At 43.1% G+C, this 18,834-nt stretch overlaps 2 protein-coding genes across 2 annotated transcripts in view; both read right to left on the minus strand.

Annotated features, from left to right (window-relative positions):
- Window positions 1-736: 736 nt before the first annotated feature.
- wnt16 (wingless-type MMTV integration site family, member 16) lies at window positions 737-11,256 on the minus strand (the record flags this gene model as incomplete). The annotated part of the gene is made up of 4 exons (XM_080022709.1): window positions 737-1,213; window positions 6,617-6,909; window positions 10,008-10,234; window positions 11,165-11,256. The coding sequence occupies 4 exons, from the start codon at window positions 11,254-11,256 to the stop codon at window positions 737-739; spliced, it is 1,089 nt and encodes a 362-aa protein (XP_079878835.1).
- Window positions 11,257-13,859: 2,603 nt separating this feature from the next.
- Window positions 13,860-18,834, minus strand: part of cped1 (cadherin-like and PC-esterase domain containing 1) — a 71,400-nt gene continuing 66,425 nt past the window's right edge. The window contains exons 18-21 of the mRNA XM_080022809.1: window positions 17,960-18,061; window positions 17,686-17,770; window positions 16,904-17,050; window positions 13,860-15,339 (exon numbers count right to left, since the gene is read on the minus strand). Coding sequence (XP_079878935.1) covers window positions 15,073-15,339; window positions 16,904-17,050; window positions 17,686-17,770; window positions 17,960-18,061 — 601 coding nt within the window. The 3' untranslated portion in view covers window positions 13,860-15,072. The remainder of the gene's footprint in view (window positions 15,340-16,903; window positions 17,051-17,685; window positions 17,771-17,959; window positions 18,062-18,834) is intronic.

Here is an 18,834-nt window from a genome sequence, read left to right on the forward strand (position 1 = left end):
TCACTTACATCAGCTTCTATCTAATTGGCACATAGAACAAGGATAGTTGATAGCCGGCTTTGTACTACACAGGTAGAATTGTTAAGTCAACTGAAATACAGAGCATGTTCTTTAATCAACCATCTCAGAGCAGAACTCTTAAACATCTAGTTTTCTTTTGTTTAATTTATATTTCTTGTCTGCCCCACTCCTTAAGGCCGGTCATTCAGTATTATAAAAAAAATACAGTCTCCAACACAACCTGCTTTTTACTACAATTACAATATACCAAATACCACCCGGAATTGGGCTGGGGAAAGACCGTAGACTGTCTGTGATGTCACAGTTGGTTTCTGAACCAACCAAATTTCTCACCACAATCTTAAGACGAAGCAAAATAAAGACTTCCATATTTTGAGAGAACTGTCAATCAAGGCGACCATGTCCGAAAATATACATCTCGTTATAAGCCTTAATAGCCTCTTTTTAGAACAATCATTTTGAAAACCATAGCCGAGGCACCCATTAGAAGAAGCAAGAAGAGCCCAGAGACTTAGATATAATTCATTGACTTTGTATTTCTTGTGATAAGTTTTTTTTCCCATTGACTTCCATTCAGTCAGGGGTTTTCTGGAGCAGCATCGAGTGCCCATTAGCCAAACTGCAGTTGAAGACACTTCCACTTCGGCTTTAACATTCGTCCGTCATTGTTTCTGCTTGGTATAAGTATGCGCATGTTGGTTTTGGCCCCAAGTTTTTATTTACAGGTGTGCATATCGTTCATGCTCTCGCAGCGCCGGCAGCGCACATAGCAGCACCACACAAACTTGCACTCGCACCGCTCCACATGGCGCACCACATGTGTGTTGTATCCACGCCCGCAGCACAACAGGTTGCAGCCGTCGGGACCTTGGGATCCGCGGTTGCAACGTCGGCCCCGGGTGCCCGCGACCCCCCTCCGCCTGTCCTCCAGACAGTAGTTGGGCGACTTGTGGAGGTAGACCAGCTCGTCCTTGGCTGGGGGGACGCGGCGTCGCTCCTTCTCCTTCCGGCGCAGCTTCCGCTTGGTGGGCGACTGCTCCCTCTCCAGCACCTGCACACCGGACTCGTAGCGCTCCTTCAGGTAGGCGCCCACGCGGCTGAAAGGGGCCATGGTGCGCCAGCAGGTCTTCACAGCGCATGAGCCCGAGATGCCGTGGCAGCGACAGTCGGTGGCCATGGTCTTTTCGATGGCCTGGAGGGGAAGGGGGGTCGGGGAGTAACAAGAATCAATGAATCAATCAAATCTTATCATACGTTGGGAATCGTGGATTGTCATTTAAGGAGGAAAAAAGATGACTGGGGTATACAATGATATTCTGTCGAAATTCCTATAATAACATATCCATCAATTCTTAAATATTGCCTGGCCCTACAAGGAGAGGTATAATTTTACGGCTAACTGGATTAGAGGGGGAGTTACAGGCACTGTTGTTTGTTACGCTCAGATGTTTCACTTGGCGGTGAAAAAAGAGTCAGGCTTGGACCGTGAGTCTCTTTGCCCTGAACATTAGTGTCCGTGGAGACTATTGTGGAACAAACCGAAAAAACATATTGTGTTTCTCACGGTTCAGGCAGGGAAGAGAGAAGACCACAATGACCCCCCACACCCCCCTCCACTAACACACACACACACACACACACACACACACACACACACACACACACACACACACACACACACACCCATGCAAGGTTTGGCACTCAAGTGTGCGTGAGCCTTGTATCAACCATCTAAAACATCCACTATCCCAACATAACTTCGTTCCCAGACTTTCTCATCAAGAAGGAGAATGCCTGGAAAAAAGTCTTCGATGATCTTGTCAAAGTTAATAACCCCCCCAACCACGCACTCTGACTGGTCTGTCAATGGTCAATGGTCAATGGTCCTATACTATGTGCAAGTACGTCCTTGTCTGATAATATGTTTTTTTAGACCCTGGAGTGGCTTTAAAGACCAAACTTGATGAATTGTACAGGTATGGGAAAATGTGTAGCCAGCCGGTCATTATGGCAGCATAACCCCCTGATAGGGTGATCAGGGGTTACTTTGCGATAATGACTGGATAGCTACACATTATCTTGCTTTTCACATGTCTACTTATGAAAGAAAATCCTTTTGAGATGGAATATTGATTTTAGAACTAGTGACATCAGTGACATCAGTAATTTTTCAGAAATAATTAGCCACAGATTGTCACTATTGAGCAATCAGAATTGAGCATTCCACAGAGCCGTGTAATAAGATTGGATTATTAATTCCTTTAATACTGTCTCTGATAACGCCATATTAAGATTCCCCTTTGTTTTTCAGTTTTTACTCAGTTTCCCTGGGGAATGAAAATGAAAGCAGTGTGAAAGGAAACAGATATTGTCAAACTACTTCCGGTGAACCAAGAAAATCGGAAGATCTCGCCCAAGTCTCACCCCAGCAGTAACAGTTGCGCAGAATTGATTTGATGAAAAGATTTGCCCCTTGGCAAGAATAGCATATTTTTGGTAGGGTGTGTTGAGGTAAATAATTACATTAGACCGTGCAGAATTCAGCATTTTGGCATTTCTCTCTCTCTCTCTTGCTCTCTCTCTCTCTCGCTCTGTAAAACATAGATATCGTCCATGCATTTGTCCACATTTTGGGAATCAAACAATTGTAGAAATAATATATAATATAGCATGATATACCCAACTGTATTCATTAACTAAATATTGAACAAGATAATGTCATCTTCTTTCTCCTTCGGGTGCTCCCATTAGGGGTCGCCACAGCGGATCATCTGCCTCCAATATCTTCTGTTCTGCGCATCTTCCTCCCTTACACCAACCGCCTGCATGTCCTCCCCCACCACAACCATAAACCTTCTCTTTGGCCTTCCTCTTTTCCTCTTGCCTGGCAGCTCCATCCTCAGCATCCTTCTCCAAATGTAACTCTTATCTCTCCTACACACATGTCCAAACCATCTCAATCTGGCCTCTCTCACAACCTGAGCTGTCCCTCTAATGTACTCATTCTTAGTCCTGTCCATCCTTGTCACTCCAAATGAAAGTCTCAACATCCTCAACTCTGCCACCTCCAGTTCAGCCACCTGTCTTTTTGTCAGTGCCACCGCCTCTAAACCGTACAACATAGCTGGTCTCACTACCGTCCTGTAGACCTTCCCCTTCACTCTTGCTGGAACCCTTCTGTCACAGATCACTCCGGACACTCTTCTCCACCCACTCCACCCTGCCTGTACTCTCTTCTTCAACCCCTCTCCCGCACTCTCCGCTGCATTGGATGGTCGACCCCAAGTACTTGAACTCATCCGCCTTCTCCACCTCCACTCCTTGTATTCTCAGCTTTTCCCTGCCCTCCCTCCCATTCAGACACATGTATTCTGTCTTACTCCTGCTGACTTTCATTCCTTTTCTCTCTAATGCATGCCTCCACTTCTCCAGGCTCTCCTCAACCTGCTCCCTAATCTCGCTTCAAATCATGTCATCCGCGAAAATCATAGTCCACGGAGACTGATTTCATCTGTTAACCTGTCCATCACCATTGCAAACAAGAAATGGGCTCAGAGCTGATCCTTGATGCAATCCCACCTCAACTTTGAATGCCTTCGTCACGCCTACTGCACACCTTACTACTGTCTGACTGCCCTCATACATATCCTGTACAACTCTTACGTCCTTCTCTGCCAACCCTGACTTCCTCATGCAATACCACACTTCCTCTCTCGGCACCCTATCATATGCTTTCTCTAAATCTACAAAGACGCAGTGCAACTCCCTCTTCCCTGTACTTTTCCATCAGCATTCTTAAAGCAAACATTGCATCTGTAGTACTCTTTCCTGGCATGAAACCATACTGCTGCTCGCTGATCCCCACCACTCCTCTTAACATAGCTCCACTACCCTTTCCGATTGCTTCATGCTGTGGCTGATCAAATTTATTCCCCTGTAGTTACTACAGCTCTGTATGTCTCCCTTATTCTTGAAGCTGGGTACCAGTACACTTATCCACTCCTCCGACATCCTCTCCCTTTCCAGGATGGTGTTCAACAGTCTTTTTAGGAACGCCACTGCCATCTCACCTAAACATTTCCATGCTTCCCCAGGTATGTCATCTGGGCCAACTGCCTTTCCACTCGTCATCTTCTTTAATGCTGTTCTCACCTCATCCTTGCGCATGATACACCCAGTACCTTCTTGGCCGTCTCCCTCACCACTTCAGAAGTTGTTTCCCAGTAACCTGGTAACCATTCATTCCCACCTATTGCCTGCCTTACCTATTCCCTAATTTGCATGTAACACTCCTCTTTTTTCAACTTCCACCATTTTATATTTGGATCTTCTTTCACTCTCTTCCTTTTCTCGGCCTCCAGAGTCATCCTACAGACCACCATCCGATGCTGCTGAGCAACACCCTCCCCTACCACCATTTTGCAGTCACTAATCTCTTTCAGATTGCACCTCCTGCATAAGATGTAGTCCACCTGTGTGCACCTTTCTCCACTCTTGTAAGTCACCCTGTGTTCCTCCCTCTTCTTGAAATACGTATTCACAACAGCAAATTCCATCCTTTTGGTGAAATCCACCACCATCTGTCCTTCCACATTCCACTCCTTGACACCGTACCTACCCATCACCTTTTCATCACCTATGTCTCTGATCCCTTCGCCAACATGCCCATTGAGATCTGCTCCAATGACCACTCTCTCTCCCTTGGGAATGCTCTCCACCATGACATCCTACTCACAAAATAATTCTTCTTTCTCTTCCATCTCACACCCAACTTGGGGAGCATATGTACTGACCACATTTATTATCACACCATCAATTTCCAGCTTCATGCTCATAACTCTGTCCGACACTCTCGTCACCTCCAAAACACTCTTGACATATTCTTCCTTCAAGACTATCCCTACCCCATTTCGCCTGCCATCAACTCCATGGTAGAACAGTTTGTACCCGTCTCTGATACTCCTGGCTTTACTCCCCTTCCACCTGGTCGCTTGTACACATAGCACATCTACCTTCCTTCTTTCCATTATGTCAGCCAGCTCTCTCTCTTTAACCTTCATAGTGCCAACGTTCAAGTTCTTAGTCTCAACTCTACTCTCCTACGCTTCTTCCTCCCCTGCTGTCTCAGGACACGCCTTCCCCCTCTTCTACTTCTTCGGCTGACAGTAGCACAATTTCTACTGGCACCCTGTTGGCTAACGGCACCAGTGGTAGTCGTTGTTAACCCGGGTCTCAACCGATCCGGTATGGAAATCAGATTTGTTGTCGCATGTTTGATTTGGCATGGTTTTTACGCCGGATGCCCTTCCTGACGCAACCCTCTCTATTCATCCCGGCTTGGGACCGGCACTGATGATACACTGGCTCGTGCACCCCCAGTGGCTAGATTAAACAACAAGATAATGTCATATAGTATATATAATGGAAATGTGACTATATGGAAGGAATCCTTATATATTTTACAGTACACGCCGATAAAAATTAGTTTCCTTCAAGAATATATCACAACATACTGTACATGATTGTACATTAACTGTTTTCTTCTATTGTTGAGGGGATTAAAACATTGTAAAATACATAAAGTATCATTTCAAAGTATTTGCTAAGCAGTGCTTTGGTCCAGGAGTTTAGAAAAATATAGAATGTTGCTGCGTCACAACTGGCCTACCATTAGGGTTGCCAACTGTCCTGTATTATCTGGGACGTCCACTATATTGGGCTAAATAGTTTTTTCCCATACGGAACCTCCCTTGTCCTGTATATACAGGTAAGATCACCTGTCATCCAATCATACACTCCTAATGCGCATCAGAAGTACGTATAACATAAATGCGCCAATTCCTGCAACAACAAAAAAATGTTTGGTGTTCTTCAGTCTGTTTGGCATTTGCAAATATGGATAAACTGAAAAATGAAAGACTGTGCAGCTACAGCAAATAATGTGACACAAAAATGTCATGGGATAAGCCGATCAGCCGTGAAAAAGTAGATGAAAAAGTAGACTCGTGAGTCATGCCCCTCTTTTGCTCATTTGCATTTCAAATGTTTTTTTTGTTTGTTTTTTTTGCTGTAAAGGTCCAAATCGTGATTTCTTTGATCATTTATCTTGAGGTTTATTTACATAAGCGTACATAATGATACCCTTTTTGTAAAGCTAGACTAAATGAATATACACATTTATTTCCTTTTCAATTGAGAAAGAATATGAATATACACTGTTCATTCACACAACACCCTACCCATACCGCCGGCGCAACGTGCACCCGACAAAAGGTGGCCGTGCCACTGCCACCCCCACCTTGTGTACCGTATTTGGTAGTGAGAAAATTGGCAACCCTACCTATGTTCGTATGGTCGACCAGCGTGCTTTAGTATGTGAGTAAAAAGAACAATGTCTTCTCGGACAGACTAGATATACATGTCATATACAGCAGCCACTCCACTTCCTCTCGGCACGTTGAGGGGTTGATGGCGATACTAGGTTACCCTAGGTTTTTAAGTGGTTGGGTCTCCACAATTCATTGTTCCACGATCATGCAGCTAGCTTGTTTTGATGCAGTTTGACATTCATGGTTAGCGATCGGGTCTCTCTCACCTGGCGTCCCACCTCGCTGTTGTGCTGGTTGACGACGAGCATGGTGTGGCCTGCTTCCCAGGTGGAGGACGAGTTCCTGGCACCACCGTGGATAAACTTGCGGCTGAACCAGGTGCCGTAGTGAATGTGGTCCGAGCAGCCCCCCCAGTGCCAGCCCCCGGTGGGCGAGCCGGGGCCCTGGAGGCTGGTGTCACAGCCGCACTCAGTCATGTTGCCCTGGCTGCAGGAGCGTGTGACAGCGTGGACCAGACCGGCCGCCATCACTGCATAGATAAACGCTGTCTCCTTGGTACCTGTACCACACAAACAGAGGTGCAAAAAAGGAATCCATGTAAAATAATTCAGAGATACTTGCTGCGTCCAGAACAGTGTACTACATAAAACATGTTCGTACTGCCGTCCAGTATACTTTTGTGAGTAAAAAGAACAATGGCTTATCGGATATATTACATTGTCACATAGCCACACCGCTTCCTTTCAGAATGTGGGTTCAGGATAATGCTACATAGAAACTTTTACTCGTGTCTTGCCCTCGCAATGCATTGTGGGATACGCTTTCCAGCATAGGGGACAGTATTTCAACGGATATAGTATTTCATTTTGGTACTTTTCCCATATTGGGCATACTATTGTTTGGTACATACTAAACACTAATTTGGCATAGAAAATAGTATGCTAGTGCGCCATTTTGTCTTCCCAAGTGTCAGCCCCCTTCTGTAGGTTTGTTGCCATTCCCTCCTTTCTAAACCACTAGTGCATGACCGGTCAAAATTTAAGACTTGCTAAGACGTTTGAGTTTTAATGGCTCAGTTTAACAAAATGTCAATGATTCAGTCCTTGTGTTCCACAATGGAAGATGAAACTGCTGGTTTACGTCATACACTGGGGAAACAGTCTTTGTGACTCAGACACCCTGAAGCCCAGCCTACTGCTGGCTCGCTGTTCATTGAAAGTTTATCAATATTACATTTGTCCTGTGTCCAAATTGCACCAAATTGGACACTACACGTCCTTGGATCGCCAGCAATATGCACACCAAGTGTGAAGTAGATTGGATGATCGGTTGTCGAGATTATCAAAGAACATACTGACAGACAGACAGACAGACAGACAGACAGACAGACAGACAGACAGAGATCGTTTCCCTTATAGTTAGATTACAGTAGATGTTGATGAACGTTGGCCTTTGACTTAGCTCCTCCCATATTGGCCCTCCCTCTCTGAATGGCCAGAGATTTTTTTTTCCAATCAATATATTCTAACTGCAATATTCGAGGAAGGTGGAAGGTGTTCTTGGAGAGAAGGAATAGTTCAGCTATTTTCAAGTTGAAGGACACTGTAACGGTTCTCTAATAAGTATTGTGGTTGGAGACTTTGAAATCTTCAAAGTCACAATAGCTGCACATATTGACATCTTACAACCAGTGGCAGGAAGCTCGTAGAATGACTACAAACCTGACAAGGGGCTTTCAGCATGATTGTTAAAGACAGACATCAAGGCCGTCGGGGTGCCCTTCTTTGAACGCCTTGAGATCGCGGTCTGTCAGTCGAGAAAGTGACAAAGTTGAGGCGCCAGGGCACCAGACACAAGGTTGGATGGGAAAAGAGGACCTCGCCTAAGACAGGGGGAGTTGGGTTACAACATCACAGCTTCGCAGAGCTGGAGCGCGGACAGACAGGCCTGCCTGTGATACTGGCGATCACACCCAGGTACAAAAGAACAGGGTATTCAAAGGAGAACTGCAGTCAGCGTAATTATATAGTTTTGTATACGGATTTATATATGCTACATAACACCGTAAATACATTTAACTACAATTAATGCTACACATCTACCGTAAAAGTTCCCTTTCAAAGACAAATACAATTGTTCTCATTTTAATGAATGCACTATTACTGTGAAAGTTCTCTCGTAAGGAGGCATGATGATACAGGTTTAATGGTTAATATTTGGCCGTCTGATTCCAAGGGGACTTTAAGCTATTAATATTACCTTACGTCATTCTAATTAGTGAATCATACTACACTCACTACCTTGTAAACGGTTTACTAGAATATGAATCTTAACGTCGCCAGAGAGGCCTTTCGTGACATAATTACGTAAAAATGAAATCCTCTGATTTGATTAGAATAACGTCTCGCATTGAGACCGTAAAAAGGAACATCTGTAGTCATGGGACAAACACTTACAGCGAATAGTTTTCCAAGGTAACCGTCCCACATCTGACTCATGCAGATGCGTGGTATGATTTCAAGTATATGAGTGTGACAATATGTACATTAAACATCTATATATTTTTGGTTCCTAATTGGCTCTAACGCTTACCAACAGGTAAGACAGAGAAGAGATTGAAAGAAACGAAAAACAATGTTTTTCCCTCCCGAATTCCTGTAACAATAAGGAAATTTAACTCGACTTCCATATTCATTTGGAGTTGGGGTCTCTAATTTGGATAAAACCAGCTGGATTAAGGGTCAGGGCGGGGTGGTGGGGTGGCGGAGGTGGGTTGCGCAGGGGTTCACAGCTCAAAGACAAGCATTAGACCGTGGATAAAGCGCTGTTAACCGGAGCAGATGTGCGCACGGGGAGCACACTGGCACACAGGTTCCGGCAGCGAATGCTCGCCAAATCAAATTAACCATCTCTGACCAACATGGAACATTTTCATGAATAAAGTGGAGCACGGGGAAGAAATTAAAGCCTGTGGGCCTACTGTCGACTCTTCCCACTAAGAAAAACAGAGCTCCGGGGGTCAAAAAGTTGTCTTAGTCCTGTAAAATGATCTTGTAGAATTGTCCAACCGTTCACAGTCAATAAGGAGAGATGTCTTGAAATGTACTCAAGGCGGAGATCTTTAAACATCTGTTGTTCTTTCTAAAATATGACTTATTTTAGTCGAAGTAAATCCAAAAAATGTGTTATTTTTTCAACATAATCTAGGCCTAACCAAAGACACATTTCCTTAAAGGTAGCTGAATAAGTTGATTTTTCTTCCCCCGAAAAGGCTTAAGATTTATTTCCACGTGGATGTAATGTGTGAGTGCAACGAGAAAGTACAAATCCATTAAAGAATTGTGAGAAAAAAAACATCTAAATTTTGGGATGGGAGGCCAAATTCTGAGAAGGCTAAGAATACATACAATGAGATTAAAAGTCAGAATGCTGATATTGACGTCTTTTTTCATTACTATTCAATTCAACAGAATTAATGGAATTCTGGGAATAAAGCCAACAATCCTGAGATTCAAATCCTAATTTTGAGATTAACGTCAGAATCTTGAGATTAAAAGTCAAAATCCTGAGATTACAAATCACAATCGATGATATAACCGATATCGTTATTTTTTCTGGGGGGTTGGGGGTAAAGCAAACAATTCTTGTGATTCTCACCGCTGGTCAGTTCGTGGCCGAACACGGACGCGTCCCGGGCGGTGGAACAGTTCCACCGTTCGTGCCTGAACTGCGTCTGGCACTCGGCGACGCCAAGGCGAGCACCGTCGCGCACGCTCGGCAGCAGGAAGGGCCGCTTGGCGCACAGCTCCTTCTGCTTGGGGCTCAGCGGGAGGTCGGCGCAGCCTACCTTCTCTGGCACCCCTGACGACGTTATTCCCAGCCACCTGACGCACACACACACACCAACACACACACACACACACACACACACACACATCAATAACACATCAGGTCACCAAAGTTAAAAAAAAAAATACAAATTAAAAAAAAGTATTGGAAAATTATTATTTACTTTTTTAAATTTGTTAAACCTATATACAGTGAAGGAAGACGTATACTATTCTCAGAGATTTTACTTAAATTAAAGTACAAATACGCACAAAAATGACTGATGAAAGTTAAAACTACCATATAGACGTATATACTTAAGTAAAAGTCACCTGCTTTCTCTTAAATGTACTGAAAGTATTAAAAGTAAAGGGATTTGTCATATTCAGTCTATGTACTGTAACTTTTTTTTCTGCAGAGTGATAGATATAAATATACATCCTGATTTAAAGAATGCACATGGATAAAAATTCCTATTTACAAAACGAAATATATATATATTTCGTTTTGTAAATATGGATTTTTATCCATGTGAATGTGCATATATCTATATATATACATATACACACACACACAAATTAAAAACTAAAGTAAACTCACTAAAACCTAAAGTTGCTTAGAAACGTCGTGGAGTAAAATTCCAAAGTCTGTTATGCTGAATATGCTTAAGTTAGTATAGATACTTGAAAAACAGTACAAATACTTTAGTACTTGTACCATTGTTCTCTACTTAAAACGTGAATCTTAATTCCTCAAATTCGAGTTAAGAAGACCCAATAAATATAGGTTTTGTGAAATTAAGTTTGTATTTTTTTTAAGATGATCGAATGATTCCAATCCAATGTTAGGTGCTGTGCGTAAAAGTACGTTTTGGAATTTGGAATCAGCTGGTTTAGGCACTTATGGTGTGCCAAAACCAGTGCCATTTCACCACCACTTCACACAGGGGCTGCAGAACGTTAAAAAGTGGAGCGTTTTCTACTTACATCCAGCTGGCTCGGCAGTAGATTGGGTAGAAGGAGAAAAACAAGAACGACAGGGCGCAGATCTGGCTCAACCCGCGGTTCCGTCTCTCCATGTCCGCGTCATCTACAAAAGTCTGCGAGTGTCAATGTCCATCCCGGGGATTAATCACTGGAGCACCGTCGTTTCATTCCAAAAAAGACCCGTACCCAATTAATTCCCAGTACGCATAGTGGAGCGGCTTTTCCAACTTGTACGCAAAAATCCTGATGCGCAAAGATAAAATAAGCATAATCCAATTTTCTACATAGGGGATGGATGTGAGCTTGTTCGATTAGTTCCCGGCGATGTTTCTATTCTCCCAGCGCTCCGGAACATGGTTTCTTATCCCTGGATTTGGGGGAAAGGAGAGCCCGAGTGGAGGGTTTAACGCTGCGCTCAACGTAACCCGGGGCTGCGGATTGGATCGTCCCACCGAATGTATTATTCATACGGACGCGGATCCAGGAGCGCTAATTGGACGAAGCGTAAAGATGTGTTAAAATCTAAAAGCGAAAAGGAGAAAAGAAAGAAGAAAAAAAAGAGAAACCAATCCAGTGTCTGCAAGGCAACCGGGTGAGAAAATTCTATGAAAAATCCTGCCTATTAGTCAGTGGCCCATACGCGCACACACACACACACACGCACACACACACACACACACACACACACACACACACACACACACGATAATCTATTTCCAAATGCGAGATTATGAGTTTTTGTTTCCTTTCGTTTCATTTTTAAGAGGGCACAAACGAAACAAAGAAACTAGTTTTCTCCCTCGCAATACAACGGTTGTTTCCTTATTATTTACTGTTGTCCTGTTAGTACGAGGAGTCATTGAAAACTGGAGTCAAATTCATTGTATGCGTAAGCTACACATTCCAATGGCCAATAAAGGCCAATAAAGCCCGATTCTGATTAGGCATTTGACAATGTTGGGTGGACATGTCTAATTACCTCACAAATTAAAGAGTGGTTATTGAATGAAGACGTGGATGTCGAAAAAGAGTTCTGGGACATGATCTTATGGATTCCACCTTAATGTAAAGCATTTTGCGGTGTCTGAAACATAATGTATAAGTAAAGGTTATTATTATTATGATTAATAATAATAACAATAATAATAATAACAATTATTATTATTATTATTATTATTATTATTATTATTATTATTATTATAACTATAATAGTTACAACAATAATAACATTTATTATACATTTATTTACTTTCAGTCTTCGAAAAACTCAAATTTAAAGCCTCATTTACATCAAGATGAGGCCTAATTCAGTTTTACTCGCCTACAACGCTGACATTGTCGCACAAATGAAACCATGAAAGCAAAGAAATAACATCATTCTTTGACGTAGATTTGCACTCTCTAAACAAAAAGTGTAAATTGGGCAAATTTATTAAATTTCCTGAATTATGAATCTCCCTGGAAAACCACGTTTTTGGTGCTTGATGACCAAATTTTTTTTTTTTTTTTTTTTTTTCGAGGACTTTTCTGTGTACATACATCTACTGATGCCTCTGGACACATCTTCAGTGATTTTCCTGGAATCATCGGGTGTTTCGGGTCTTTGGAAATCATACACTCTCATCCAGGTGACCCAGCTGGGGCTGATCAGACCCCAGCTTGTGGCTAGCTACTTACTCCATGGCTCTCATCTTTTGAGCCACAACCATCTTGAAGCCCTCTCTGCCATATCGGTGGTACTCTGAATGCCTCTCCTCTTCCTCTCTCCCTTGATGCCCAAATAGCTGAAGGCTCTGGCCAAAGAACGGGCTGCGAATTCCCTGTAATCCAACCTCCACTGGGAGACACCTTGCTTTGCATCCAGCTTGCTGACAGCTGATGGCCTGCTTGGAGGGCCGGGACCGCTTCACCCATTCAACTACTGCGCTGATGGCCTCAGCGATGGTCCCCAGGACCTGATCATGCCTCCATCTATACAGTCCCTCTCTGAGTGCCTTTGTGCAGCAGCTGAGGATGTGCTCCAGGGTTCCTTGCTTGGAGCACAGTGGGCACCCCCTTGTGACTCTGCTTTGCCCCATTTGTGAGATTTTATGGGTTTGAAAGCACATCTTACACTGCCTGGATGAGAAATTTGATGCGAAGTGTATCGGCTTAACAAAGCTCAGCCCAGGTCACTTTCCTCTCAAACACATTCTCCCATCTTGTCCAATCTCCTGTTGCTTCATTCCCACCGACTTGCACGTTCTCGTCTCCTAAGCTCCTTAATCTTGCCTAAGCTCTTGACTTGTCTCTGTGATGGTTGGGATGGCTGTGCCTGCAATGTTGAACCGGAACTTGTTCTCCACCTCTCCTTTCCTTGGCACCATAAATCTTGATTTGGCTGGTTTGAAACGCATCCGCGCCTACTTCATCAGTTTTTCAAGCCCCTGCAGAATTCACTGGCAGCCTGGGACTGATTCTGTGGCGACTGTGAGGTCGTCGTGGTTTGTTTGTCGCCTCGGTCTGATGCCGTTAAGGCTGTCCGTCTGGGGTGGGGGGTTCTCCAGAGAAGAATTCCCCCAGTAATTCCCCCAGTATGAGGGAATAAAAGAGGTTTTCTAATTTTACATTTCGGTAGGTTGAGTAATTTCAACACCAATTTCATATTCACAAAACAAACAAACATGGGATGCCTTTACCGAGAACCCAGGCCTTTATTAAAAATGCATAAACAAACAATTTTCGTATTTGTCTGCTATTTTTTTACCGTTAAGAAAATAGTGAATGTGAGTAGGAAGATTTAAAAAAAGGCTTTTATAAACCAGACAAAAATGTCCTTATTTAAAAAATTCATATAGAGTAAGGCTAAATAAAGGAAGCAGACCAAAGTGGAATCAATTAGTAATTGCATAATTCATATTAAATAATTGCATAAGCAGGCAGTCATCACATCACATTCTCTTGTTGGGCGGAAAAAATGAGAATCCACAATTTTCTTAATTTTCTTACAATTCTACATACACATATAATTAACACATTCTGCACATTCTGACATTCACAAACAGAACAATCATCTGTCACCGACCACCAAAACAATCAAAATACTAAAAAGGGACGTTTTGTTTTTCTTTCATTCCTGTTAAGACCTCCACTCTTGGCTGCTTGGCTAACAATTGGCTTAAAATATGGAAGATTTGTGCATTGCGTCTAGCGATTCTGCCCGCTCGTCCCATGCGCATTTGTTACTGATTGTGATGGGTCGACGGAACTGTGAGAGAAATTAGGAGGGCACGTTTCGATGCAGCCAATCTCCCTGATACAAACGCAGCAAGATTGTCATCTTGTACAAAAAAGAGATGGCAGATGAGGTGCAAATCAAGATGGCGATTCTAAAACAATAACCGTGCCGCCCTATGCTCTAGTAGCATTGGGGTTATAAAAGCCTTTCATTGAGGCATCTCCCTTGATTTTCATCTAGATTTATTTATTTCACTCAGAAGCAAGCTTCTCTTCTGCATGTGTTGATCAACCGGTTTCACAACATTCTTATAAATAACATATTACAGTTCTGTCTGAACATATAAACATAGGCACGATAAACATAGGCATGATAAACATCTCTAGAATGACTGTAATGCAATATCCAACAAAAGTCAATTTTTGAGGTATATAGTAGTTGCTAGTTTGGTTTTCTTGGGTAAGATTAAGAGTTTGTGTATGCAAGACATAGAGAGAGATAAATAGCCAGAGGTTAGAGCGTATGAACAGGCTCCAGAATCTCTTTTTAGTCTTGAATCTCTCATCTGCTTCCTCTCTTCTTTCCCCTGAATATACCCTTTTCTTGATGAGATGACAGGAGTGCGAGAAGGACCGTGCCTCTCGCATGGAATTGTCTCTTCATCGTCGTCAGTGGACTCCCCAAACAGTTTCTAGGTTTCCTCCAGCGGACAGAGGCGGCTCAGCAGGATCTCAGAGTACGCCTGGGCCACCGGCCCCCTCACGTGATAGAACACAGTGTTGGACCCCTCCAAACTGTCCGCCAGAGCTCCGGGGCCCCCTGGTCCACTTCCTGTTTCGTTCTTCCCGCCACTCGTTCTGGTGGCGGTGGATCGGTCGGTCGCGCCATCCACGCTGTGCTGGAAGTCCGACTTGATTCTCCCACTTGGTGGACCTGTGGAGGACCCCAACTTGTCGACCTAACAGGTGCAGAAAATGGCTCTGTGGATTACTAATGTAGAAATATCATGTTTAGGAATGACAACATTTAACAAAGGGACACATATGAACAGTGCTTATAAAAACACTGTAGAAATGTGTTTTTCAAAAAGAGGTTTAGAATGAATACACAAGTCTCGCAGCTTGAAGGATGGAGAATTCTGATGCCCAGCCGTACTGAGAAAAGCCTCAAGTCAAAAAAAATTAGACGCCTGTAAATGATAACGGTGTCCATAATAAATGTAGAAAAGGGCAGGACATAGGACAAGGTGGATTGGCTTGTAACAGGAAGCTGGATGTAGCTGTAGCAGCACCATGCGGGATCCATTACAGCCGACTTTTGAAGCCAGTGCTGAAGTGCCTAATAAACTACAGTTTGTCTAATGGACACATAAAAATGCAAGCCACTTCACATTATAGTCAATATATTTCAATCAATACAAGAATTTAGGCTCTCAATATTTAATATTACATCTCCCAATGGGTGCCTCGGTTGTGATTTTGAAAACGATTGTTCTGTGAAGAGGATATTAAGGCTTAAAGAGTGGTATATTTGGAGGTGTGGTTGCCTTGATTGACAGGTCTCATTGACGCTCAAGCAAGTTGGGCATGTTTCTTTCGACTTACCTCAATCGCACTCCTACCGCTGCCCAAATTTATAGGCTTTGGATCTGTGTCCGGCCAAGAAGGCAATGAGCCATCTTGAACCTAAACTCCGAGTTTAAATCGTCTCTTCAGAAAGAGATGACGTCCAAGTCTATGGCCAGTACAGTTCAAAATGCAATTACGCAGTGGTAAAAATGAGACAGAACAGCCAGGCAACAGGCCTCAACTCGTGTCATAGATTTCCTATGGATTGGCTCCGTTTACTCCTTTTATAGGTCGAGGTTAGTCAAGTAAGATGCCCAGCCTTCTCTTCCATCCAATTTGTATGAGGCAGCAAATGGAGTTTGTACACCCCTGACACTCTAAAAAACGCTTCACTTGCAAACTTGCACGCACATAAACACCAGCCTAGCTGCCATCAGTGTATGTTTCACGAGGCAACGTAGCTGAGCCTGATTGCTAATTACTCATTAAATGGTGCCAAGAGGCAAGTTTTACTGGTGGGTGGCGGGGGAAGAGGGGGACCAAGAAAATCCTGAAATCAAGTCCCTCACGCCATGAGCTAAGGGCAGTGTGCGGTTTTTAAAGAGCTTTGCAGAGGGTTATCAAGACTTAGGATCAAATTTCTGTGAGCCGTGTCAGCGTATTTATGTATGCCACAATTTAAAACCCCTGATTTTCCCATAAGTATTGAGAATTGTACTTCGTTAGGGAGTTTTTTTCCCTGAGGGCAGAAGGCATTCAAAATCATTAGCTGCAATTTATTTCGATGAGCTGGGTGGACATGTCACTCACCCAGCTCCACCTGCCATGGCACATATTCGTTTACATATTTCTGGACCCCTGAGAGTAGGCTGTGGCCATTCTGCCAATCTTGGAACAATTGCACAGCTGTTTTACAACAATTACTCTAGTTTTCGGAGAGTTATAATAGCTTACCTCGTGAAAGTGGCAGCAACAATGACCACCAAGGAACTCCTTGAACCGGGCCATGGTGACTCGGAATGTGTCCAGTACTTCATACCCATGGCTCTTTGCTGCGGCCATAATGTTGTTGTTCTCCCGGTAAATGTCTCGTATTTGCCGCTGCGTGGACAGTGATAAGACAGCTGAGAAGAAACCTTTTCATGGAGTCATGTTTCCACAATAGATCACAGGAATACACTTTCAATATTAATACACAATTCTTAAGAAATATGTAAACCCAACATTTGATTTTCCACACTCTGAATTGGCTTTAATCGATTATGCAAATCCCTGAATTCAAAGTAGGTCGCAATGTCCCACATAAAAATATCAAATGACAACTCTGAGGTGCAATACATTTTGAACATGTGAGCATTTTTCAGCTTTGAATGTTAAAGAGAATCTCACAGTTTTGCCATGTGGCAGTCAGAAATGAGTTAATAACTTCCAAAGATCCAGCTGGTAGAAAGAAAACTATCTTATCGTTACAAATGATGGTGTGTTGCTGAGACTAAACAAACCAGTGATGTGCGGTCCACGTAGGCAGTGCTTTTCAGAAGGCACATTTTTTTCTCTAAATGCGAGTTGAGGGAGCCATTGATTATAACGTCTAGATAATTAGCGAGATAATCAGCTAACACGAATGCATCATATAAGGCCATGATTGGGAGGGAAGTGCCTGTTTTGGGACAGAGAAACATGGAGGGCAGGGGGTAGGGGTTCAAATGAGGAGTTTATGGTGGTAGTGAACATACCAGACTGAGAGATGTGTCATCTATAGATAGATGGAAACCCAGGCCCAGAGATTTGATCACCACCATGATGTTGCCAAGACCTTCTCTAGAGGGGATAGGATCCAGTAGGGAGGGTAGGATAAACTTAGTGACTAAGACAGTTTTCAGTTGATTAGGTAGGCAAACTACCATGAGAACTTCATCTATCAAGGAATAAAACACAGCAAAATCAAAGTATTAAAAGTATCCCTGTATTGTCAAATCTTTGTGTCTACATTGGTATGCTCTTCCTCACCTCTCCAGAATCTCTTGAATGACCCGGAGGTGACTGGCTTTGAGCCAGTGGACGCCGCCGACCACCAGCGCCGTTCGATGGGAGTTTTCCAGGGGCTGCGACCTTAATGAAAATGGGATCGCACAGAGGTCATGCATTGTATCATCCCAGAAGACAAGAGACAAGCCTTAAAGGGATACTCCAGGTTGAATGCCTCAAAAATAGTTGTGAATGTAAGGTCCATGATTTTGTTTCTATCTTTTTATTTTCACCAGTCAAAAACAACTCTATACTAATGTACTAAGATGTATCGCTTAAATAACTCAGCATTTGAGATGCTGGAAGGTGTATTTCTCTGACTTCCCAGCAGCTAGGCTAGTTGATCCCCGCTGCATCCTTGCATTGAGCTGGGCACCAGGTCAGGTCAATTTTTTCGGAATAATGACCGGGGTCTGTTACAGTTGTTCTTGATTGCAAGAGATATGTAATGAAACTGGGGTCGACTTGTTCTCCATCATAACCTAATTAGCACAACAGTATTCCCTTGAGCAAAACAGTCATTTCTCATCGCTTTCACACACAATGCAAATGCTCAGCAAACTTTTGCAAAACAGTAAACACAAGTCCTGATAGAAGATGCAGAACTCAGTTGAACAAATCATGTCAAACAAAATTAACACATTTGGTCACAACAAACTGAAGTTACTCTCTTGAAATTGGACCTCTTCTGCACATTTTTGCACAATTGTTGAATCAGCTATCAGTCCCTATTCATGCATAAAGGAGCTTAGCTTGCTGGATTTTATTTTTATTCTCTGTTTATACAGCATCATTGAGTTTGTAAAGGATAAAGGTTTTGTAAAGGTTTCCGAAATTTGAAACATACAATAAAGCCT

This window comes from Zeus faber, assembly GCF_960531495.2.
Source record: "Zeus faber genome assembly, chromosome: 21".
Taxonomy (NCBI): Eukaryota; Metazoa; Chordata; class Actinopteri; order Zeiformes; family Zeidae; genus Zeus; species Zeus faber.